General features: G+C 36.8%; 2 protein-coding genes across 2 annotated transcripts; both read right to left on the minus strand.

The window, feature by feature from the left end:
* Positions 1–7,700: 7,700 nt before the first annotated feature.
* LOC102472778 (olfactory receptor-like protein OLF3) lies at positions 7,701–8,654 on the minus strand. The gene has a single exon (XM_006159611.1). It carries the CDS (start codon positions 8,652–8,654, stop codon positions 7,701–7,703), a length of 954 nt encoding a protein of 317 aa, XP_006159673.1.
* Positions 8,655–23,281: 14,627 nt separating this feature from the next.
* Positions 23,282–24,235, minus strand: LOC102473213 (olfactory receptor-like protein OLF3). Its single transcript, XM_006159612.1, has one exon. The coding sequence runs from the start codon at positions 24,233–24,235 to the stop codon at positions 23,282–23,284; it is 954 nt and encodes a 317-aa protein (XP_006159674.1).
* Positions 24,236–25,688: the final 1,453 nt, after the last annotated feature.

The raw sequence follows: 25,688 nt of genomic DNA on the forward strand, positions 1-25,688 counted from the left end.
TTTGGAAGAGAAAACATAGTAACCCTGGATCTTTGCCCAGTACTTCTCTACAGAGGCCCAGGAAGAGATTGATTAAAGATAGAACAGAAATACCCAAGGTTAGCATATCAGTTAAGGGACCTTCAAAAGATCCAAAGAAATAGTGGGTTACACAAAAATTATGCCTGGACTTCAAAATTATTTTCACACCAGAATAAACTCATACTTTAGCTCTATTTTTCCTCAAATGTTTTGAAGTCCCCTCATATTTCTATGTCACCTTTTTTTTTTAAAGTGTCTCTCCCTATGAGACAATTAACTACTTTTCCAATAACTTACACTTTCGGTTTAACACTCAATTCATAGTTTCTTGATCTGTCTAAAGAGAGCTTACATCCAAGTTGGTGTTAATTTATGAAAGGGAGGAAAGAAATGAAGATAATGGAATGAGGACATAACACCAATAGCAAAGAGAACAATTATTTTTTTTTAAAAGGTAAAAAGTGTTTAGTATCCCCAGCTGGACTGGGTGGAGTATGTTCATATTGGATAATTCACTTTATAAGCTAGGTGATGTATAGTGATCAAATGTATAAAAGATATTAAAATAAAATAAATACATTTAAAAATGTAAAAATTAAATAACAATAAAAAGCATAAAACATTTTTTGAAAATTCTATATGTAAATATAAATTGAAAGCATTTTCAAATGTAAGGGGGTGGGCCAGTCAGGTGGCATGGTGGTTAAGGCAATTGGATCCCACATGGATCGAAAAAACACACCTGACATGTATCCCTACATGCTCAAAATCCCCCCAAAAAAGAGAGGAAAATAATAGATTGTGGCATGATCATCCCACCTTGAAGTTATTTCTCACTTTATCTCTCCCTGTCTCTGGTGTGCACACATGCCTTATACAAAATTTTAGGAATGAATAAACAATGAAGGTCATAATATTGTAACTGAGAATAATAGAAAATGTAGAGTAGTCCTGTACCAACTTTTCTTCTTAGACTTGGGATTCAAGCTTCCTATACACACATACCACAAGAGTTTTTTTAAAGATACAAAGTGCTATGGAATTCTTGAATTTTCCTCAAAACAGGAATTGACTAAGTTAATCTCTTCATTACATCCCTACGTTCTATTCACACCTTCACTCTCTGTAGTCAAACAAGTTTAAAGCCAGTCACATGGGTGAAATGAACTCTAATCACCATTGTTAAGAAAAAGCCAATCTGCACACACCTGTCCTCTGGCCCATATTTTCATGAGTTAACAGGTCCCGTGAACTGCAATGGGGTGCAGGAAGCAGTGTCTACAGCAGCCAAGCCTGATGATTCCTGTGAAGCAGCCAATGCCAAAGGTGAGTGCTTCTGTCCTCAGAAGTTTCTGGAAGGACTTCCTCCTTAATTTGGCCCCCTAAAACATGTTTTCTTAGAACCACTTGCCAAAATGGGACCTTTATTTATTCAGTAACCAAATTTAGAGCAATTATCCCATAAAGCCTACAAGTCTGGGAAGAAACGGAAGGAAACACTGATTCATGGCTCATGGTCTTAAGAACTCATTTGAGAATCCTGAAAATGACTTTTTTTTTCTCCACAACAGGAATACAGCATTGGTATTGCCCCAGGAAGAAAGGAGGACTGGGAAAGATGTAAGATTTGAAAGAAGTTACTTTCTTCCCCCTCAGAGATAAAATCTCTATAGACCAATTATGCTGTTCTTGTTAGGCTCCTATTACTTTTAAAAAAAAAAAATATTTGCACAACTTTTTTTAAAAATTTATTTATTTATTTTTTGACTATTGAATCAATGATATTACCATATGTAATATATCATTTTCAATAAAGAATTTTACATTCTTGGGTCTGTTAAGTGTTTCATCCCTTTATCCGTCCTATCTACACTCTACCTTTTACTCCCCTGCCTTACAGACTCGTAATTACATTTACCCTCCCTACTATGATATCTTCAGATCTTCTAATTCTTCCATAAAATACAAATATTTGGTATAAATGAGTGGGGATATACAGTGTTTGTCTTTCAAAGTCAGACTTACTTCACTTAACATTAAATATTCTGTATTTGACCTCTTTGAGACAAATGACAGGTCTCATTGTTCCTTATGACTGACTAGTATTCTGTAGTATGCACGTGCCACAATTTTTTAACTCAGTCATCAAATTTTGAGTTCTTAGGTTATTTCTCATCTTCACAATTGTGAGCAATGCTGCAATAAGCATGGAAGTGCAAGTGTCTTTCTGACAGAGGGCTTTCCTATCTTTTGGATAAACACCAAGCAGTGGGATTACTGGTTCATAAAGTAATTGTATTTGTAGGTTGTTGAGGACACTCCATATTGCTTTCCACAGTGGCTGTACCAACTTACGTTCCCACTAACAATATAGGAGATTTCCTTTTTTTTTTTTTAATGTTTTTGTCACAGGGCATGTGCACTTGCTTGGTTGAAAGGAGAGATGTTCAGAGAGAGGGAAAGTGAGAAATCACACCCTCCCCAAGGTGTATGGCCATGCCACAATCCCTTATCTTCCCTTCTCCCCTCAGGACTTTGGACATGCACACACACATATACCTGACATGATTTTCAAGCTGCCGGGTTCAAGACTTGAACCGTAGTTAGCCATGAAGAGTCCTTAACAACTATGCCACCTGGTGACCCCAGGAGTGTTCCCATTTTGCCACATCCTCACCAGTACTTTTCTGTCATTCTTCTATTTTGATCATAACCATTCTGACTAGGGTTATATAGTGTCTCACTGTGGTTTTGATCTGCATTTCCCTTACAATAAGAGATGTGAAACACTTTTTCATATGCATTTTGGTCATTTGTATGTCTACCTTACAGAATTATCTATTCAGATGATCTGATTTTTTTCCTATTTATTTATTTCAAAGATTTTTGCCATATGAAACATGCACTTGCCCCAGAGAGAAGTAAAGTGAAAAATTAACCTCCCTCCCAGGTGGGAATGGTCATACAACAATCTGTTCTCCATTGTCTCGGGATATTTTTGGTACAAGTGGACAAGCACCAGTGTGTTTTTCAATTTTTAGTGTGGGTGAGCTGTCTAAGTTCCCTCTATGCTCTAACTATCAGTCACTCATTGGCCTGGCAAAGTTAAAAACATCTACACATATTTACATAGTGTGAAAATATTTTCTCCCATTCTGAGGGATGTCACTTCACTCTATTGCTTCCTTTGCTGTGCAGGAGCTTTTTAGGTTGATATGGTCCCATGCATATAGTCCCAATATTTTAGGGATTGTTGCCTGTGCTTTGGAGGTCTTATTTTCAACACAGTACTGGAAGTCCTAGCCAATATAATCAGACAAGGTAGTAAAATAAAAGGCATTAAAATAGGAAAAGAAAAAACCAAATAGCCCTAGTTCACAAAAGATAGAATTATATACATAGAAACTGAAAAGAACATATGAAAAAAATCTCCTAATAGGGATAAATTAATTCAGTAAAGTGGCAGATTACAAAATCAATATATAAAAATAAAAAGCATTTTTATACACCAACAATCAATGGACCGAGACAGAACTGAAAAAACAATCCCATTTACAATCGCCACAAAAAATAAAATTCCTAGGAATAAGCCTAACCAAAGAAATGAAAGATCTTTACAAGGAAAACTATGAAAAACTGAAAAGAGAAATTCAGTATAATTTTTTTCAAATGGAAAAATATCCTGTTTTCTTGTATTGGAAGTTTCAATATAGTCAAAATGTCAATTCTACCCAAACTAATTTACAAATTCAATGTAATTCTGATCAAATTACTGGGACATTCTTCACAGAAATAGAATTAGAAATCATACAATGTATCTGGAATCATAAAAGACCCATATTACCAAGGCAATACATACGAAAAGAATAAGATAGAAGGTATCTCACTACCTGACTTCCAAATATATTGCAGAGCTATGGTAATCAAAACAGCATGGTATTTGTAATCATTTTCTATGGGTGAGTGAAAGAGGAGAGTCTGAGTAAAGACATTAAAGAGAAAAATAGAGAGGCAAGGCATTTATGGGACAAAGAAATAAGTTATTATCTGTTGAAGGTAATGTGTATAGTATTTTCAACTGGACTGGTAAGAAATGTGTACATGTTGGAATATTCACTTTGCAAGCTAAGTGACATATGTGATTGAATGTAAAAAAGAAATTGAAATTAAAAAATATATAAAAACAAACAAAAAAGACACATAAACCAATGGAGCAGAATAGAGAATCCAGAAATAAACACCAAAACATACAGCCAACTGATATTTGACAAAGGCCATATAAATGATGATATAGCGGAGGGGAAAAAAAGCCTTCAGAAAATGGTGCTGGAAGAACTGGATTCCACCTTCAAAAAATGAAACTGGACCCTTATGTCTCATAATTAACAAAAATCAACTCATAATAGATCAAAGATTTCAATGTAAAGTCTCCAACTATATATCTACTGGTAGAAAACACAAGGGAAACTCTTGAAGACCCTGGAATAGGCTATCACTTAAATAAATCCCTTAGTACTTTTTCTCCTTCAGTTTTTCTCCTTAATTCATAAATTTATGGAAGATAGGGTCATTCTCTCACCTTGAAAGGCCTTACACAGGTTAACTTTTCTTAACCTAAAAACATGAGAAGAAATCCAAAGCCTCAATTCTACAGGAAACATTTTAACTCTTTGTCGAAGTTTTACTTTGAGAAAGTTATAACTTATGCATGACTTCTGCTCATGCACTCAATATTTTTAATTATTTATAAATTGTCTATAGAAACTTTGAACAAAATTTCATTTTTAAGGGTTTGCCACCTGCTGCACGTACTTGCCAGAAACAGACAGAGAGAAGGAAAATGAGAAATCATCATCTAGGGGAGAAGGCCCCATGCAGCAATTCTTTCTCCAGTCTCTTCAGGATTTTGACATGTAAGTTGTACATGATTTATTATCAAACATTCTCTTTATGCAACTATTTTGTACAACTTGTCCCACTCTGTCTCACTATTGAATAACATTGTTTTGTTTTGTTTTGCTATAGAGCATATGGGCTTGCCAGAGAGTGACAGACAGAGAAACAGAAGGAAAGTTGTAAATCATCCCACAGGGGAGACGGTCATGCTACAATCCCTTTTCTTCCATTCTCCTCTCAGGATTCTGGGCATGAACACACTCACACACACAACCCAGGACTCAAACTGAGCAGCTGGTCATGTAGTGATTTAAACTCCATACCACCTGCTGGCTCCTAGAACCACCCTTTTAACAGGGTCCTGCTGATTTACTTAATTGTTTTAGTATCTAGTGAGTTGTCATCTTATTCTATTGATACAAATGACTATTGATAGACATTTGGGTTGTTTCCAGTTTGTGATTTAAAAACAATACTGTTATGAACATTTAGAAACACACACATTTTGATCTTCATTCTTTGTTCCACATATGTTCTGTTGCCTACAAATGCAATTGCTGCATAGCAGTCTAAGTGCATGTCCACTTTGGCTAGTATTGTCCTTTACCCAAACAGTTGTACCAATTAATCATACAGAAAATCAAATTTCAGATGTAAAAGATAGAATTGCTGGCCTAGAAAAATCCACCATGCAGATTGAGAAAATGGACCCCAAATGAGAATAATATATGAGAAATACTAGATACCATCAAATGTCTGAACATCTGGATAACTGGTATTCCAGGAGGTGAAGAGACTCATAAGGGCATTGATCATCTATTCCATGAAATCCTGCAAGAAAAATCTCCAAACCAAAAGAGGCATTCAGAAATCCAGTCCTAAGAAGTGTAAAGGACCCCAAATAGAATCAACCCAAGAAAATCTTCTCCAGGAGATATTATAGGCAGATTGACCAAAATCACAAAGACAAGATACTAAGATTGGCAAGAGAGAAATGTCAAGTTATCTTGACATTTCTCAGGCTAACAGCAGACTTCTCATTGGAACTGATGCGAGCAAGGAAAGAATGGGAAAATATATTCAAGGTGTTAAGGGAAAAGCCATTTCAATCAAGAATACTGTACCCAGCAAGATTATCCTTCATATGGGAGAAAAGATGAGAACATTCTTAGATAAACAAAGCCTGAAAGAATTTACCAGCACCCGACCAGATCTCCAAGAAGTTCTCAAGGGAGTGCTATACCAGGAAAATTAAATACAGACAGTATAGTCTAGATGGGAAATCACACTTTGTATGTTGTGATGATGCTCAGGGAATAAATGTAAATTAATTATTTAATTTTAAAAAATGTTTCAGGAGAAAAAAATAAAATATTAAAAATTTAAAAAAAAAATAGAGAATTTACCAAAATCAGCCCAGCTCTCCAAAACATTTTGAAGGGAGTTTTCCTATATCAGGAAAACTAAATGCAGACACACAGAAATAAGAGTTCAATAACAACTAAGAAAATAGCCAACTTAATGGTAGGGACAAGTCTCAAGTTAAATGTTCCAGAATTTAAACAGGAAGACTGGACCACAAAAGAAGATAGATTAAGTACATGAGACTGAACTGCTGAAATAGAATCTTACAACTTTTGACGAAAATATTACTGATTTTCTTCTATGCTTCGTTTTCCAGGTTTAAGCATTTTTCTCTTGTCTTGAGCTGCCAATAGGTTCATGCACCTACTATTTGAACAGAATCCTAACCTTTTTCCTAGCTTTAGGTTATAAGCAAAACTCTCTTAGCATTTTTAAAATTTTGATTTATTAAAGCTGAAATGACTTTTCTTGAAATTAAAAAATATGTTTAAAAATACCTGTTTAATGACCACAGTAAGCTATATAGCGTCAGTTAAGTGCTACTTTATAGTATATTCATTCTACTCAGTGTCATGCCTAAAGTCAAACATATGTTCACAAATATGTATATATCAGCTGAATTTGCTATTGAGAATAGTTAATTTAGATATTTTGTGAATTAATAAAATGGGGTGGAGGAATGGAAAGCAACTGTAGATACCAGAGACAGTGTGGGAGGAGGATGAGAAATGGCAGAGGGTGAAAAATAAATGGAAAATTACTTGTTGATGATAATATGTATGATTAAGCCACTATTCAGTGTATTCTGGATGAAAAATCACATCTTGTGTGCTATGATGATGCTCATTGAATGAATATAAAATAAATTCATAAAAGAATGGTCTTATATAAGTTTTGTAACTTATCCAGGACTGCATTTAATATTTTATTATGCTGCTACACTATAATTAGGAATATGTAGAAAGCTCAAAAAAAAAAAGTCAGGAAATAGTGACTACACAAACAATAAGAGAACATATTTATGAAATAAACAAAAATACATTTTGAGAATCAGATTGACTTAAGCAGCTTAATTCAATGATTTACTTAGAAAGCTCGCAAACCATAGAACTCCAACAAAATAAACATCCATTTTGTATAGTGATTGATTCAATAACTATCATGAGAATGGAGATAAGTAAGTAGGACAGGGTCTAATGTTGCAGTGCGCACTTCCACTGTTCATACCACCACGACATAAAAATACTCCAACATCCCACAGCAAATAAAACCACTCAGCCTCTGATCTTACATCACCAGTATATGTTACATCATCTTCTTCCTGGTTGCCAAGGCAATGCAGTTTGAGCCTGTCGTCTCTGAGTTGGGTGAAGAACACAAAGGCAAAGCTCTCTTCTCTCAGTGATGCTCATAAATCATCAAGCTGCCAGTTTTGATGTTAATCCAGAAAAATTTCTTAATAGTTTCTGCCAGGCTCCCTTCACCTCCTTATTCCTTAGACTATAAATCATGGGGTTCAGCATGGGTGTCAGAATGGCATAGAAGAGGGAAATCAATTTCTCCTGAAGGACTGAGGGATTAGAGCGGGGCTGGATGTATGTGAAAATAGCCATGCCATAGCACAGGGCAACCACTGTGAGGTGAGAGGCACAGGTGTGAAAGGCTTTCTTCCTGCCCTCTGTGGACTGGATCTTTAGAATGGTCGAGATGATTCGGATGTAGGACAAAAGAACCAGGCAGAAGGGTGTCATCAGAAGGATAATGCTAGAAACCATAATGGTAACCTCATTGGAGGAGATGTCCACACAGGCCAGCCTGACCACAGCTAGAATTTCACATGATATATGGTCAATATTCCTGTTAGTGCACATAGGAAGCTGAAAAGTGATGGTAGTATGTATGAGGGAGTTGATGGAGCCACTGACCCAGGACGTGATGGCCAACCTGGTACACAGCCCTCCATGCATGATAACTGAGTATCGAAGGGGGTCACACACAGCCACATAGCGGTCATAGGCCATCACTGTCAGTAGAACAAATTCAATCCCACCCAAAGCCAGGGAAAAAAATAACTGGGCTGCACAGCTTGCATATGGGATTACTTTATGTTCTGCAAGAAAATGCACCAGCATCTGAGGGACTATGCTTGTGGCATAAGAGACATCAACAAGGGAGAGGTTGGTGAGAAAGAAATACATGGGGGTGTGGAGTCGGCTGTCCAGTCTGATCAGGAGAACAATGAGAAAGTTCCCCAGGACAGTCAGCAGGTACATGACCAAGAACAGGACAAATAGGGAAACTTGAGTGTCCCAGGAACGGGATAAGCCAAGAAGAATGAATTCTCCTGCCCATGTCTGGTTATCTGGTTCCATTTAAAAATGTGAGGATTATTTATCTGCAAAAAGAATCATGAAGAAAACAAAAAAGAAGAAGAAGAAGAAAACAGGAGCTGTTGAATAACCACAGAATAACTTTTTAAGAAAACATATTGTATATGACCTTGTAAGAATAAAATTAGATTAGCCTGTCTTCCAAAGATAAAGTCTAACCTTTGCCTCTTTCGCTTCTGTACTAAAGCAGATGCTGCTGAAGTTGTGGAAACCTGGGGTAATTCGTTAACACCTTGCAGGAAGCCCGGAGCCATTTGCAAACTAGTCTGGCAAGCTAGTTTAGCACCCTTGTATTGTAAAACTCCCCCCTTCTGCTAGCCCGGGAAACCCAGATCAAATGCTCCTGCAAACCTAACCAAATGGCTACGACTGTAAAGAAAAACGTTTTTGTCTTGCCTGAGCAAGCAACTTCAGGGTCACCATAAAATTACCCTTGATACCCCTTATCTTGCTTCCTCACTCTCTCCTCCCCTCACCCCATGGACTCATGTCTATATAACCTGAATACTCCTTTGTTCGGGGCTTCACTCTTAGCCATGTCTTGCATGACTGAGAGTGGAGTCCTAGCGCGCTAGCAATGAAGCCTCTTGTATTTTACATCAAGACCCGACTTTTGTGGTTGATTGGGGTTGCTGTTGTTGTAACACTCCCTGGACAAGGAGGTTCAGCGAGTTGCTGGTAAAAACCTTTCAACCTGTTAATCTTATCCTGGATCTTTAAATCATTCATGAGGCCAAGAGGACAGCCTTGATCTCAATATGCATTATATCTATGGTGCTACTGATAGACCATCCAGTGCCTTAATGAGAAAATAGTTTTTCTCCAGCAGTCAGTTAAACCTATAGGTAATACAGTGTAATTTATAGGAGTTCTACATCTTTACCAACTTACCTTGATTCCTGGTTAAGAAGATCATGGTAGTTGACAATATTTAGGTAAAACGAAAACAATAAGGAAAGCATGATTGAAAACTTTAAAAGCTACTTTAAATATATCATTTAGGCTGATCTTGACAGAAGACATAAATCAATTACATAAGGAATGATCGAAAAGGGGCAGGGTTTTGTGGAAATGTAAAAAGTTAGAGGACCTAGGTTTTAAACATGATTGTATTTAGAAGGTATGTGCTTTTTGTAATGATAGACACACACACACACATACATATATATATAAACATACATATATTATATATATATATATTATATATACATAACAGGTTGATCTTAAATTGCTCAATGACCTAATATTTGTTCTGTTATTGGTAATACTGTACTACAGTTGTATGGATGTTATTAAAAAGATGAACTTTGCCTTGACACAGATAAAGTAGCAAATGTAATTTCTCTTCACACCCCTTCCTCAAAATCAGACTTAAATATATTCATGACAACTTCTAATAGATGTGAGGACTTGGATGTCCCTTTGAGGATCCTTTGTCTTTGTGATAGATCTTGGTCTCTTCAACCACTGTTGGGAAGTGGGAGACATTGTAATAGCATCTTGTTATTTGCATTTTTCCCTTTCAACCTACTGTTACTAGGAACATTGTGTAAGGTTTTGGGCTCAGGACTCACATTTTTATTTCCACAGTTTTTCTGGACCTGGCCTTTTAGCTTTAACTCTAATTATCACCAACTCTAGGTGGCTCATTCTTGACTTTACATTTATCTCCTAGAGTTCTCCAAAGTTCCAGATAAATGCTGCAAAAATTTAATGAATGTTTCCCGAATACCTTACCAATGATTATTCACTTCTCCACAAAATGAATTCTCTCCTGACTTGTTTATTTCTTTCAATGGAACAAAAACTTTTCCACTGTCTCAATGAATCATGTTTGATATTTCCCTCCTCCTCACCACTTCACAGAATAAATCCTTTTCCTGTATTTGTACTGTTATTTATCTTTCATCTTGCCCTTGGTCTTCATTCACACTTACACTTACTCTCATTCTCATCTTATGCAGAATGATAGTTTTCTTGTAAATTTCCCTTATGTAACCTCCATCTACTATAAACATCATACACACTGCTTCCAAATTAATTATGCAAAATAAAAATTGATTCACACCATCTTCATACACAACTCGATCTATAATGTCTATGTCTTTACAAAATTAAGTTAATCTTAAACAGAAGAATTTTCACACAGTGGAGAATCCAGACCTGTATTATTCTAACTTTAATTTTATTTTAGAGTATGTTAAAATTCTGTTTTACACAAGTTTTTTATTAACATAGGCTGCTAATGGTTAAATATTTTTCATTTATATGTTGACTATTTTTAACCCACTGAGGTTGATATTTATTTCCAATGCTATTGCTTTGTTTTCAAAAAGTTAATATTCAAATATACTTTTTGTTTACATCCATTGAGTCCCTCTATGGACTCATGATAGATTTAAAAAAATAGAATATCATGTGCATTTGAAAGCCCAGTGAAAGGAAAAAAGATGGATCATCCAGATTATTTTAACAGACCTACAGTTATTACCATCTCCAAGTTATTGTACTTTAGGATCAGTTTTAATTTAAATAGAACTGGATTATTATTCTCACTACTAGGCAGATAGTATAGTAGGTGCCAGACAATCTGCTCAGTATCTAACTACTATCATAAAGAAGATCCAGATTTTTTCAGCTCTCTGATTTGGAGTTTCTATGGCCGTCCTTAAAGTTATGTTTTCATCGAAGCTTAATAACTAAGGAAAAACTAAGAAAATATTTGTTCTCTTTGTACAAACAAGAGAAAACCCTCTTAGTATACAACTAAGCAAGCCACGCTGTTCAAACAGATGTTGAACAGTAAACACAACTGATGCAATCCCATTGAGCTCATTGTCCTGTACAAAGCAGTTCATGACTACTTTGTTGTCCAACCTATTGCTTTTCCTGTTTGCCAGGCACTTACTGCCCCTTACAAAAGAAACAATAAAATGCTATTTCACATGCTGGGAGTCATATAATCCTCATACTCAAAAAAACTTCAAGCCATACTTTCAAGAGTTCTTTGTCTATTAAAAAATAAGTAATTTATGCTTTCTGCTCAAAATATAGTATTGAAGAATGATACACACCTCTATTTCATCTCCTTAGATATGAGCCCCATGATGCAAAGACCTCCTCTTATGGCCTATGTATTATGAATTGTGGTGAAGACAGGGTAATTATAATGGCTATGACAAATAGAACACACTATATAGTATAATAAGAAAGGTGCTATTGAAATATTCCATGAAAAAGTATGTTTGAAGTCTTATTACAGGCTAGCAAGTGGCACGGTGGTTAAGGCGCAGGACTTCCACATAGTTGACCATGGTTTGAGTCCCAAATCCAGCAACCTGGAAATCATATTGGGCACATGTATGTGTGCACCTGAAATCCCAAGAAGAGAATGGAGGAACGGGGGTTGTTGTGTGACCTTTCCCCTAAGGGGGTGATTTATCACTTTCTGTCTGTCTCTCTCAGAGATCTCTCACACACCCTATAGCAAAAACAAAAACAAACAAAAAAGCCCTGTTGCTAGTACTGAACATTTATCATGTTTCTGTTGAGCATTGCCTGTTTTGTTAAATGTTTAAAAATTACATAACACACTAATAGGAGGTAGATAGTATAAAGTATCTAAATTTATTATGAATTAACATATCAACTAACACTGATTGTTTACAGTAGAACACCTATGAGTAGAAAACTAAAGCTTTAGATGTAAATGGCAGTGAAATTGCAAGAAAAGTCAGGGGTGAGGTGTTGGTAGAAAAGATTAAATTTTCTCAGTTTAAATATTACCTTTGTGGGACCCTAGTTTAGAGTATATTCATGTGACTTCTCCTTTTATCCAGTAATTATTAGTTATGGTAAATATCAGGATTGAAATGTTCTTCTCTCTATGACAAAGAAACAAAGACAAAAAATAGGTATCCCAATTCTTCACATAACTATTTTTACTTGACACAATGCATCTAATTTAAAAGCTAAATTTTAGTCAGTCAAAATTTTTAAATAAAGCAACTGTATTCATTGATTCCATGGAAACTGATATATTTTCTTTGTTATAAAGATTGAGTCTACATTATAACAAATTAAATGTTATTTTAATCTATTCCATAAATTCACCCAATATTCTTTTTCCTACTGTTTCATCATCCTATTACCTCACAACATCTTTAGCTGACAATATATGTAACCTAAACAAGATGAGTACTGAATGATGGATAGCCATACTACCTAGACTAGCTAAAACCTGGAATAGCTTTTACTGGGATGGGATAGACAAAATTTGGCTTTAGATGTGCCTACCTCCATTTCTCTGACTCTGTCTTCTATGACCAATATAGCTTCACGTTATTCTCTGTAACTCTGTACATCAAAGTCTGCCTCCCAGTAGAAATGTCCCTACTCTAAAATTGCCCTTTCCTCTCCCTATCTCCCCCCCCCCAGGGAGACTTATGCAGTCATTTTATTTGAAATTGGTTATTTCAAAGACATAATTCTGCAGTGTTTTGAGCACAAATTTACTTTAAGTTAGTGTCTCTCCTTTTAAAATTGTCATTATACTGAGCTACTGTTAACATTTTTAATCATTTTTCAATTTATTTATATTTCTTTGCTACTCTACCAATCAACACCCCAAAATACTCAAATATTCAATTTACCTTTGCAAAGAAAGAAGTATCCAGATCTTGACTCTTAGGTTCATCTTTCATTTTCAATCATCAGTGTCACATTTTATTATTCTACCTCAGTAAGAATATTATATATTTAAAACTATCTAACATTTTCACTTCTGTTGACTGGTGGCTTCAGTAAGTTACAGTATGTCTCTCTTCTCGTATTAGAAAGAGAAATGTTGATTTAGAAAACTCACCAGACATGCACACTATCTAATTTCTCAATGTATAACACTTCCAAATTATCCCAGAATAATAATCCTTTCTACTATTCAGAGTACATGGTAAAACAAAACCTTGGTACAGCCTCAAAAATTCAATCCAAAACAGTGAGAGTGAGTCTGTACTGGTGGTGTGTCCATTATGCTTTTAATACCCATTCATAATTAATAGCATACTTTAAAGCTAAAGAATAAAAAACAAGAGATTCTTCTCCCTGGAAAATTTACTTATTCATCATATTTTATAACACTCCACCAGGTCTTAATTATATTTGGCCTCCCATGAGACTCCTCTGCAATTTCAGCCGAGGTTAAGAACGTCCTGAATACAACAATTTTCACAAAGTTAAGACCTACAACTTACAGATATGTTTTCTCTTATCAGTCAAAACATACCAGAACCACAGGTTTACACAGCTGAGTTATCAATACAAAAAGTCACTTTCATTTAAAGAAAGATTCACCTAACCTGTGGTTGACCATTTGTTTGCTGTATACAGTGAATACACCTATCATGAGTATGTCATTTGGACAAAGAGAAGTCAGACATACTTGGGCGGGGGATGTATCAAAGATGATTCTATTATATATCCTAAAAAGCCAGTTAATTTTTGCTCTTTGGGGTCTTGTTGTCTTCTTCCACCAATCTGGTTGCTTGGCTTTTCACATAATCTGAGTCCAAATTATCGAAACTTGATTTCTCAAATAGTTACAATCCTAAAATTTCACCTTTAGTGATATACTTTTGTTCTGTAAGTGCTCACTTTCTTTATATCTCTTGTATCCTATAGCTAAGACTAAGATATTATTTTGTAATGTAATAGCACGTTTCTATAGTACAACTCCCACACCCACTTGAGAGAAACCAATCCAAAACTGAGAGTCAAGAGACCTCAATTCTATCCCATTTCACATTTTGAGGGCTGTCTGAATTTGAACTATTCATTTAATCATGTTACATTTCCATTATTTTTGTTAAAAAATAGTAACACTTTGTATACACACTTTTACTGAAATAAATGAGATACAGACTTGAAAGCAATTGACAACTTATCTTGTTGTGAATGTAATATACTCTTACTATGCCTTCATAAATATCAGTACCTAACTAAATGTGTTAAATATAAATTTCTTCCTTAAGTGTCTTCGTCCAAAATGGCACAGAATTCTTCCATGGCATATTCAATTTTAAATTAATTATCATTGTCTTTCCTTGACCTCTATTTAACTTATTCTCTTTCTCTGTGCCAGAATTAAAGTTTGGATTTGACAAGCCTGTACTATAAAAATGCACCTAAGCCTCCAGCTTGTAGAAAGAATTATTTTACTACAGTTATGATACTTAGGGTGAGAAGATTTCACCATCCTTGGCTCACATCTTGGATCCAAAGTCTATAACCAATCAGAATGGTACTCTTCCTGCCACTCTATAAATTTCTGTTTTCAATCACCCTGTATTGATACCTATATCAAGAGTTCTCAAATAGTAACTAGTTCCCAACAAAGAGGACATGTCTACTTTGGTCTAGGATTAAGTTAGTTTCTGAAGAGTACTTCCCTTTACTGAAGTGGTGGACCAGAGCAATTAAGTGTCCCAGACCTTTTGGGCTCTGGGGGCTCAAAAATCACGTGGGACTTGTTTAGATTTGAGAGAAGCTAATCATAGGAAGCTCACAGGTACTTCCAAATTGGCTCATACCTGCAGAACTAACGAAGTGAGGCAGTGGCTGCCTTGGCAGTGTGGGGCTGAGGAGTTCCCCTCAGGAGCTTCATGCTTTATACTCTTAATTGCTCTTGCTACTCTCAGTTCACCAGGGTGGCCCTCCATTTATTCTCCCTATGAAAGGCTATTTTCCATCTATTTTTTCCCCATACTCCATTGAAGCCTTAGGTCACTTGAAAAAATCAGAGCTCCGCTTTGTAAGATTTTAGAATGTTCTCTTACAATTCGAACCTGACTTTTAGCCCACAATGCCCAAATTCTAGTGAGCAAGATATGAGTCAGCATCCGTACAAAGTTAAAAAAAATTACTGCCCACTGTCCTTACTTCTGGAGAAAAAATGTCTTTTATTCTTCTGAGTTATATGTGAGGAATATAATGCTTCTGTGAACTTTACATCTTGATGGGTATCTTGTATATGTCTCATGATCCTCTTTAAATAGCAAAGTAATAACATTACATTGAAATATTTAAGACTCCAAATAAAATCTACTAAAAGGGATTTTATGACTCATGGTATTTTCCATATTTGTCTATTGGTGTTTACCGTAAGCAGACCTATCACACCATCATGCCAATATCTACCATCCAGTGGAGCCCATAACAAGAGCATGCACTTTAGATGGTGCATCTACAGTATAAATGGTTCTGCAACTTGATACTCCTGATCCCACATTTTAATGCTACTTGAGGTTTCTATACTAGGTTGGGATCCTGAGTAGAGTTTGTGGGTAATCTAAATTGAAAAATAAAAGTGCTATTTCATAGAGTTTGGAGAAAAACACACATCTTTAGGAAGGTAGCAATTCTTTTTTGTTGTTTTGGTTAATATATATTCAGTTATTTAATTAGGTTCTTGACAAGAAATTTAGAACACCAATTAGTGAGAATAAACTCCACTTGTAAGGACAAACACAAATAGCAGGTAATCCTGGAGCTGAGGCTGCAAAGCAGGATACTAAGCAATTATTTTAGGAAACAACTCTTCAGGGACCAGCAGATGGTGTAATGGGTATGTTGCTGGACTCTCACATAGCTGATGGTGTTTCGAGTCCCGGATCCAGCAGCTTAAAATTTAAACCAAGTGCACATGAATGCATGCCCAAAATCTCTAAAGAAAAATGGAGAAGGGATTGTGACATGGCCATCTCCCTTGGGGAGAGGGGCGGTGATTTCTTGCTTTTTGTCTCTGTGGCAAGCACATGTGATCTATAGCAAAAATCTCTCTCTAAACAAAAAAAGAAAAAAAGAAAGAAATAGCTCGTCCAGTTATTCAATTTCTGCCATAGTATGCCAACATTTGGGGGAGGGTAAGAGGAAGGAAATCAAGGGGAAGAAGAAAGAAGCAGAACATTTAAGGTGCCTAAAATGAAAACCAATCTGTTGATTATAATGCTTATGGTAATGTCTTTAACTGAACTGGTATGCAGTGTATGCATGATGGGAGATTTAATTTGGTATGCTGCAATGATACATGGTGAGCACAGAATTCTTCCATGGCATATTCAATTTTAAATTAATTATCATTGTCTTTCCTTGACCTCTATTTAACTTATTCTCTTTCTCTGTGCCAGAATTAAAGTTTGGATTTGACAAGCCTGTACTATAAAAATGCACCTAAGCCTCCAGCTTGTAGAAAGAATTATTTTACTACAGTTATGATACTTAGGGTGAGAAGATTTCACCATCCTTGGCTCACATCTTGGATCCAAAGTCTATAACCAATCAGAATGGTACTCTTCCTGCCACTCTATAAATTTCTGTTTTCAATCACCCTGTATTGATACCTATATCAAGAGTTCTCAAATAGTAACTAGTTCCCAACAAAGAGGACATGTCTACTTTGGTCTAGGATTAAGTTAGTTTCTGAAGAGTACTTCCCTTTACTGAAGTGGTGGACCAGAGCAATTAAGTGTCCCAGACCTTTTGGGCTCTGGGGGCTCAAAAATCACGTGGGACTTGTTTAGATTTGAGAGAAGCTAATCATAGGAAGCTCACAGGTACTTCCAAATTGGCTCATACCTGCAGAACTAACGAAGTGAGGCAGTGGCTGCCTTGGCAGTGTGGGGCTGAGGAGTTCCCCTCAGGAGCTTCATGCTTTATACTCTTAATTGCTCTTGCTACTCTCAGTTCACCAGGGTGGCCCTCCATTTATTCTCCCTATGAAAGGCTATTTTCCATCTATTTTTTCCCCATACTCCATTGAAGCCTTAGGTCACTTGAAAAAATCAGAGCTCCGCTTTGTAAGATTTTAGAATGTTCTCTTACAATTCGAACCTGACTTTTAGCCCACAATGCCCAAATTCTAGTGAGCAAGATATGAGTCAGCATCCGTACAAAGTTAAAAAAAATTACTGCCCACTGTCCTTACTTCTGGAGAAAAAATGTCTTTTATTCTTCTGAGTTATATGTGAGGAATATAATGCTTCTGTGAACTTTACATCTTGATGGGTATCTTGTATATGTCTCATGATCCTCTTTAAATAGCAAAGTAATAACATTACATTGAAATATTTAAGACTCCAAATAAAATCTACTAAAAGGGATTTTATGACTCATGGTATTTTCCATATTTGTCTATTGGTGTTTACCGTAAGCAGACCTATCACACCATCATGCCAATATCTACCATCCAGTGGAGCCCATAACAAGAGCATGCACTTTAGATGGTGCATCTACAGTATAAATGGTTCTGCAACTTGATACTCCTGATCCCACATTTTAATGCTACTTGAGGTTTCTATACTAGGTTGGGATCCTGAGTAGAGTTTGTGGGTAATCTAAATTGAAAAATAAAAGTGCTATTTCATAGAGTTTGGAGAAAAACACACATCTTTAGGAAGGTAGCAATTCTTTTTTGTTGTTTTGGTTAATATATATTCAGTTATTTAATTAGGTTCTTGACAAGAAATTTAGAACACCAATTAGTGAGAATAAACTCCACTTGTAAGGACAAACACAAATAGCAGGTAATCCTGGAGCTGAGGCTGCAAAGCAGGATACTAAGCAATTATTTTAGGAAACAACTCTTCAGGGACCAGCAGATGGTGTAATGGGTATGTTGCTGGACTCTCACATAGCTGATGGTGTTTCGAGTCCCGGATCCAGCAGCTTAAAATTTAAACCAAGTGCACATGAATGCATGCCCAAAATCTCTAAAGAAAAATGGAGAAGGGATTGTGACATGGCCATCTCCCTTGGGGAGAGGGGCGGTGATTTCTTGCTTTTTGTCTCTGTGGCAAGCACATGTGATCTATAGCAAAAATCTCTCTCTAAACAAAGAAAGAAAAAAAGAAAGAAATAGCTCGTCCAGTTATTCAATTTCTGCCATAGTATGCCAACATTTGGGGGAGGGTAAGAGGAAGGAAATCAAGGGGAAGAAGAAAGAAGCAGAACATTTAAGGTGCCTAAAATGAAAACCAATCTGTTGATTATAATGCTTATGGTAATGTCTTTAACTGAACTGGTATGCAGTGTATGCATGATGGGAGATTTAATTTGGTATGCTGCAATGATACATGGTGACTGGATGCAATAAATAAATAAATAAACAGTTCTTAGCTTACTATTGAGATGCAGTAGTAACTGAATGTATGGCCATGGAAAACCAGATCATCATGTACCTGGAGCTGTCAAGACACTGCTTGGAGGTTCAGTCTAGGTGACACAGTGAATTGATGTGGTATGGTGGATCCCACATGGCCAATCATGGGTTTGAATCCCTAGGTTAGCCCGAAGAGAAAGCAAGTGTTCATGCAGGTGTATAGAATCCTGAGGAACTGGAGGGCTGGAGAAGGAAAAACGGCAATATAAGACCTTGTCAAGAATACTTTCTCTCCCTCTCTCTCTCTCTCTCTCTCTCTCTCTCAGATGTGTTTATACCCTATGTCATGGAAAACTTAAAAATAACATTGCTTTGAGGAATCAGAACATAAAGTAGTATAGTAGTATATATGGGAAGGTCCTAAAGGCTCAAACAAGTGGCGTAAACAAATGGCTCATATTCCCGTTCTGTCTCTTCTTGTCACCTGGCCATTGTGCCTGCAAACTCTTGGCGAATCTATGATTACAGACTGAGAACACATGCCCCTGCAAGACAATGGAAAAAGTGCTCCTTCTTCAGGAAGAAAGTATAAGCAATACACTTCATTATCACTTTGCTTGGAAGAAAGTCTGAAGCCAGAATATGCACTAATTTTATTTTATTTTTGACTTTATTAATTTTTATTACATTTTTAAATTTTACATTGATTTTACTTTTTAAAATATTTTTAAAATTGGGAATTCTGGTTTACATATAATTGTTGTATACCTCTGCGTGGTACAGTATGATTTTTCAGAGCATGTACATAGTGTGTAATGATCAAATCAAGTATATAAACATACTCATCTTATATGGCATTGAGCATTACATCATATTGTGCACATATGATAATAGTTCTACTACTTCAGTGGTGTTTTTGTTGGAAGTATACATTGAATTGTCAGTGGCATTTTTCACTCTGATGTGGTAACTGCTCCATAACTCATTCCACTTGTTTACATGCACTCCTGTGTCTGTTAGTCATATTCTCCCTACCCCTCCTACCCAAGCAGCTTTGGTATCTACTAATACTCTCTCCACTTCTATGTCATTCAGTCCTTCTGTTTCTGCCATAAAGAGTGAACATTTGGTGTATGTTGAGAGGGAGCATACAGTATTTGTCTTTTATAGCCTGGCTTTCAGCATTATTTATTCCACATTTATCTACTTTTGTGGCAAATGACAATCATTGTTCTTTATGGCTGAGTAGTATTTCATTGTGTATATGTGCCAAATTTTCCTAATCTCTTCACCAGTCATTAGGAATTTGGGTTGACTCCATGATTTAGCTACTATGAATAATGCTGCACTAAACATGAAGGTATAAGTGGCCCTCTGATGGGATGATTTCCTGTCCTTTGGGTATATGCCTAAAGGTGGAATTTCTGGGTCTAAAGCTCTCAATAGATATAAAGGCAAAGTTTAGAGGATTGGTGATACAAAGATTTAGAGAAAAATAGGAGTAAATTTGTGCTTTTCTCATGTGATTCCTTAAAACAAAGCCTTCACTAGAAAAGGGATTCCCAGTTTTGTCAGACAACACTATAGGGTAAAAGAACATGTGAGACCAGCAGTTGGCATAATGGTTACATTGCTAGACTCCTACATGGTCAACCACAGTTCGAGTCCTGGACCCAGCAGCTTCAAACTCAAGCCAGGCACATGTGCAAAATCCCAAGTGGAGACTGGAGAAGAAGGCGTTAAGGCATGGTGATCTCCCCAGGGGATTTTTCTCCTTCTGTCTCTCCTGCGAATGCACATGCCCTCTTGCAAAAAAAAAAAAATAAAATATATATATATATATATATATATATATGTAGTGTGATATTTAAATATGTTTTATCAAGCCATATTCCTATTAAAAAAAAGCTTTGCTAGCTTCTTTGGTTATCAGAATACTTGTTAACTTGCCATTCAGTGCCCTCTCTGAACTGACACCTCTGTACCCACCTGCTTTTACTCTGCTCTCTTCTACTCCTCCTCCACTCTACTAGTGCAGCTTCCAGATATTTTGACTCTCTCTCTCTCTCTCTCTCTGTGGTTTAACTTAACTTTTTCCATTGCTCACATTACCATTTATTTGGATAATTTGCTTTCCCTTATTCAGTCTCCAGCTAGTTTTTTTATGGTCTTTTAGACAGAAAGTCTTCTGAAATTACTCCTAATAGAATTAGTCTATCTGTAACATTTAGAACATTGCTTTATCATCCCTCATTCTTGTTATATGACTATATTCTTAACTGTATCATATTGACTGTTGAATTCTAGAATCATTTATTATCAGTGACATGTATTAGACCCTGTTGATATTCCTTGACTTACTGTCAACAAAAATTTAGTCTGCTAGTCTTGACATTTTTCAGGATACCTTCATAGCTTATAAAATGTCAGATAGGATCACAGTAAGGTAAAATTTAAATGTTATGTGAGTTTTGGACAACAGTTGAACCTTCAACTTGGTTTGACTCTGAGGTCTGTGTTAACATGTTTGCCAGTGAAATAATTGTAATAATTTATGTAAAGAAGTCAGGATTTATAATCATTTAAGGACACATGAACACCAGCTATTATCATATTCTTTCCCCTGTTTCCATTTTTTTATTATTTTTTTTCCGTCTTCTATTGCATTGTTCAGGCTTTTCCTTAAAGGTGAGGTTCACTCTCAGGCCCACATCACTAGGTATACAAGAGCTAGCAAGGGCCCTGATGGGTGTGTATGAAGGAGGATGGGACATCTTTAATATGAAGACTTGCAGATTACATCTGCACAGCTGCCTGCCTATCCTGACTCCCAAACTTTATATAAAATTCTCCAATCTTTTACTAATTTTGACCTTTTTTAGATGAACGATTTCTTTAATAGTTCATATACTATCTCTTATTTTGTGTGCCTATTTTATTCTCAAAATGTCAGAGAGGTTTTGGATTTTTCTGACAATAAAAGGTTTTTTTTTTATTTGACTATACCTTTTTATTTAAAATAATATTTACATTGTGAACTAATATAATTTAGATTAAGTTACATACAGTTCTCAGTATACATTTATTTTAATGATGTGACTTTTTGACACTCTGCCAATCATCAAATATTATTTAATAGTATGTAGAATGGACTGGGTCACACAAACTCACATTAGAGTCTTATAAATGGTAACCATAATATATGTAGTAAAGTTCTGCTTGCACCCTTTCTTTCTTTCTTTCTTTCTTTTTTTTTTTTTTTTGAGAGAGAGAGTTTGTTTTTGTTTTTGTTTTGTTAGAGGATGCATGTACTTATTGGAGAGACATAGAAAGACAAAGAGACAGAAAAAAAGAAATCACCCCCTAGTGGGGATGGCCACACCACAATCCTTTCTTTTTCATTCTCCTCTTGCAATTTTGAGCATGCATGCACATGCACCCAGCATGTTTTAAGCCACCAGTCCAGGACTCAAATTGTGGTTGACCATAGGGGAGTCCAGTGACACAACCATTATGCCATCTGCTGGTCTCTTGAACTGTTTTAATACTGTCTAGTAGTGCCTAACTCTAGCCTTACCTTGGCCAGTAATATCTTTGTGTACAGTCTTTGAGTAAAATAAGATCTTAATTTGATATTGATACACCTATTACATCAAGTACTCAAAGACCTTAGGTCATATTTAGTAGATCTTACACAAAACATTTTTTAAAAGTACAATTTGCTGCAAGGTACATGTGCTCACTGAGAAGAGACAGAGAGAAAGACAAAAGAAAATGACAAAGCACCACCCAAGGGGAAAGGTCATGCCACAAACCTGTCTTCTCTATTCTCTTTTCAGGATTTTGGGGATGTGCGCACATATGCCCAGAGTGCCTTGCAAGCCACCAGGTCTGGACTGGAACCACATAGTCGACAGTGTGGAATTCAACCAGCACTGTCTGGTCCCTGCAGGGGTCCTTTTAATGAACCTTGATAACATCACTGTTCTTAGAAAAGTGACTCACAGATTTCTGCATGATGGCTATATATATCATGCATTGTTTTAAGCAGACGTTGTATGTGAGAATTCATTTTGAAATATTGGAAACAACAAAAACTTTTTTAAAAGGGGGATAAATAAAGATCAGGGGTCTAAGGTAAGATCCAAGAATAGATGCATTATTACAAATAATATAACAAATAAAAACGGTAAAAGTACATTTTTCAATGGCTTTCAAGCCATTGGGAAGTTCTATTACAGCAGTGCTTAACTCCACTGAAAATGCTGCTTTGACATAAAAATACTCTCTATATCACACCCATTGCATCCTAACCATTTGGACTCCAATTTAGCGTCACCAGGAGACATTACCTCATCTCCTTCTTGGTTTCCAGGACAATGCAGTTAGCTTGTCACTCCTGAGTTGGGTGGAGAGCACAGAGGCAAAGCTCTCTTCTCTCACTGATGATCATGAGTCATCCTGTTGTCAGTTTTGATGTGAATCCAGAGAAGTTCCCTAATAGTTTCTGCCAGGCTCCCTTCACCTCCTTATTCCTCAAGCTGTATATCATGGGGTTCAGCATGGGCAACAGAATAGCATAGAAGAGAGAAATCAACTTCTCCTGAAGGACAGACGGACCAGAGTGCGGCTGGATATAAGTGAAAATGGTGGTGCCGTAACACATGGCAACCACTGTGAGGTGAGAGGCACAGGTGTGAAAGGCTTTCTTCCTGCCGTCTGTGGACTGGATCTTTAGAATGGTCGAGATGATTCGGATGTAGGACAAAAGAACCAGGCAGAAGGGTGTCATCAGAAGGATGATGCTAGAAACCATAATGGTAACCTCACTGGAGGAGGTGACCACACAGGCAAGTCTGACCACAGCTAGAATTTCGCAGGATATATGGTCAATATTGTTAGTGCACATGGGCAGCTGAAAGGTGATGGCAGTATGCATGAGAGAGTTGGTGGAGCCACTGACCCAGGATATGACAGCCAACCTGGTACACAGCCCTTTATGCATAATAACTGAGTATTGCAAGGGGTCACACACAGCCACATAGCGGTCATAGGCCATCACTGCCAGTAGAACAGACTCAGTCCCACCCAAGCCCAGGGAGAAAAATAACTGGGCCGCACAGCTCACATGTGTGATTACTTTACGTTCTGCAAGAAAATGCACCAGCATCTGAGGGACTATGCTCGTGGCATAAGAGACATCAACGAGGGAGAGGTTGGTGAGAAAGAAATACATGGGGGTGTGGAGTCGGCTGTCCAGTCTGATCAGGAGAATTATGAGAATGTTCCCTGGGACAGTCAGCAGGTACATGACCAAGAACAGGACAAAGAGGGAGACTTGAGTGTTCCAGTCACTGGACAGGCCAAGGAGAATAAATTCTTTTACCCACGTCTCGTTATTTGTTCCCATTTAAAAATTATTAATCTGCAGAAAGTCAGGAAAAACAAGATGTTGAGCCAAAGAATCACAGGACTAACTTCTTTAGAAAGCATATTGCTAGCTTTAGTCAATTTTTTAGATGATTCATAATGCTAATATGACTGTCTATATCATGATGGTGTGGTGGTTAAGGCAGCTAGATAATACATGGCCAACTCCATGGTTCAAGTCACTGACCTTGGTTTGTGAAATATAGAAGGCATGTATGCATGCATGCCCCAAATCCTGAAAACAGAGCAAAACAGAGAAGGGATTATGGTATAGCTATGCCCCTAGGGGCCTGCTTTTGTGATTTCCCTTTCTCTCTCTCCCATGAGTGCATGTACTCTCTGGCAAATTTTCTTTTGAGCATTATTTAACATAACTTTATTTATTGTTTCATTTTTATTTTACCCAACGAGGACAGAATGAGAAACAGAGAAAGAGACAGAAGAAAAGTGAGAAAGTAAACCACCAGGTCCAGGATTTGAACCATGGTCATTCATGTGGGAGTCCAGCGCCCTTAGTCACCATGTCACCTGCCAACCCCTCTTTGGTAATTTTTTTTAAAAAAAGGAAAAAACTGTTAATTTTTTAAAAATATGTAGTAGAACTGTATCCAAAGTAAACATTTCACTTTGAATTAATTTGGCAAACATCTATGAAGTGCCATAGCTGCTATTTCAACATGAATATTACCCTTCTCTGTGCTCAAAATGCTGACACAGCAAGTGCTGGAAATTAAAGAACAAAGCATTATTTAATCTGTTCCCCTGCTGCACTGTGCCAGTTGCCTAGAGAGTTCACACATGACTAACTGTGGTCCTTTTACCCATCAGGTACATCTCTCAAAACTGTTCTTCTTTCCTGACAAATAAGTGAAGATGTTGCCTTCTGCAGAAAGCATAAGCTTCAAAGTCAGACAAGTCCTTCACATCTCTTCTACTTCTTGAGGCTTGGAGCAAGCCGATTAGCCTCTCCTAGCTTAATATTTATCTACAATATATAGATCATGGCCAACTGAAAGGTTGGGGAAATCAAATGCATAGGAGAGCTAAAGGTCCTACACTAAAGACTGAATCAGAACAGCTGCCCATCTTTTAGTCATGATGATTGATTGACCTTTTATTTCATGTTCTTGATAACTTTCAAGATCACCTATCTTGGGACCAGCAGTTAGCGTAATGGCTGTGTCGCTGGACTCCCATGTAGTCGATCGCAGTTTGAATACCAGACCCAGTGGCTTAAACTCACACCGGGCACGTGTGCATCCCAAGATCCTGAGAGAAGAATGGAGAAGGGATTGCGGTGTGACCATTCCTTCTGGGGGGTGATTTCTCACTTTCTGTCTCTCTGTCTCTCTCTGTCTTTCTGGCAAGCAGACATACCCTATAGCAAAAACCTCTCAAAAAGGAAAAAAAAAAAAAAAAAAAAAGTTCTCTTT

This window comes from Tupaia chinensis, unplaced genomic scaffold (genome assembly GCF_000334495.1).
Source record: "Tupaia chinensis unplaced genomic scaffold, TupChi_1.0 Scaffold000637_1, whole genome shotgun sequence".
Lineage (NCBI taxonomy): Eukaryota > Metazoa > Chordata > Mammalia > Scandentia > Tupaiidae > Tupaia > Tupaia belangeri.

What these genes read in the sequence shown, in the direction of transcription:
- LOC102472778 (XM_006159611.1), bottom strand. Translation starts at nt 8,654, where the DNA reads ATGGAACCAGATAACCAGACATGGGCAGGAGAATTCATTCTTCTTGGC.
- LOC102473213 (XM_006159612.1), bottom strand. Translation starts at nt 24,235, where the DNA reads ATGGGAACAAATAACGAGACGTGGGTAAAAGAATTTATTCTCCTTGGC.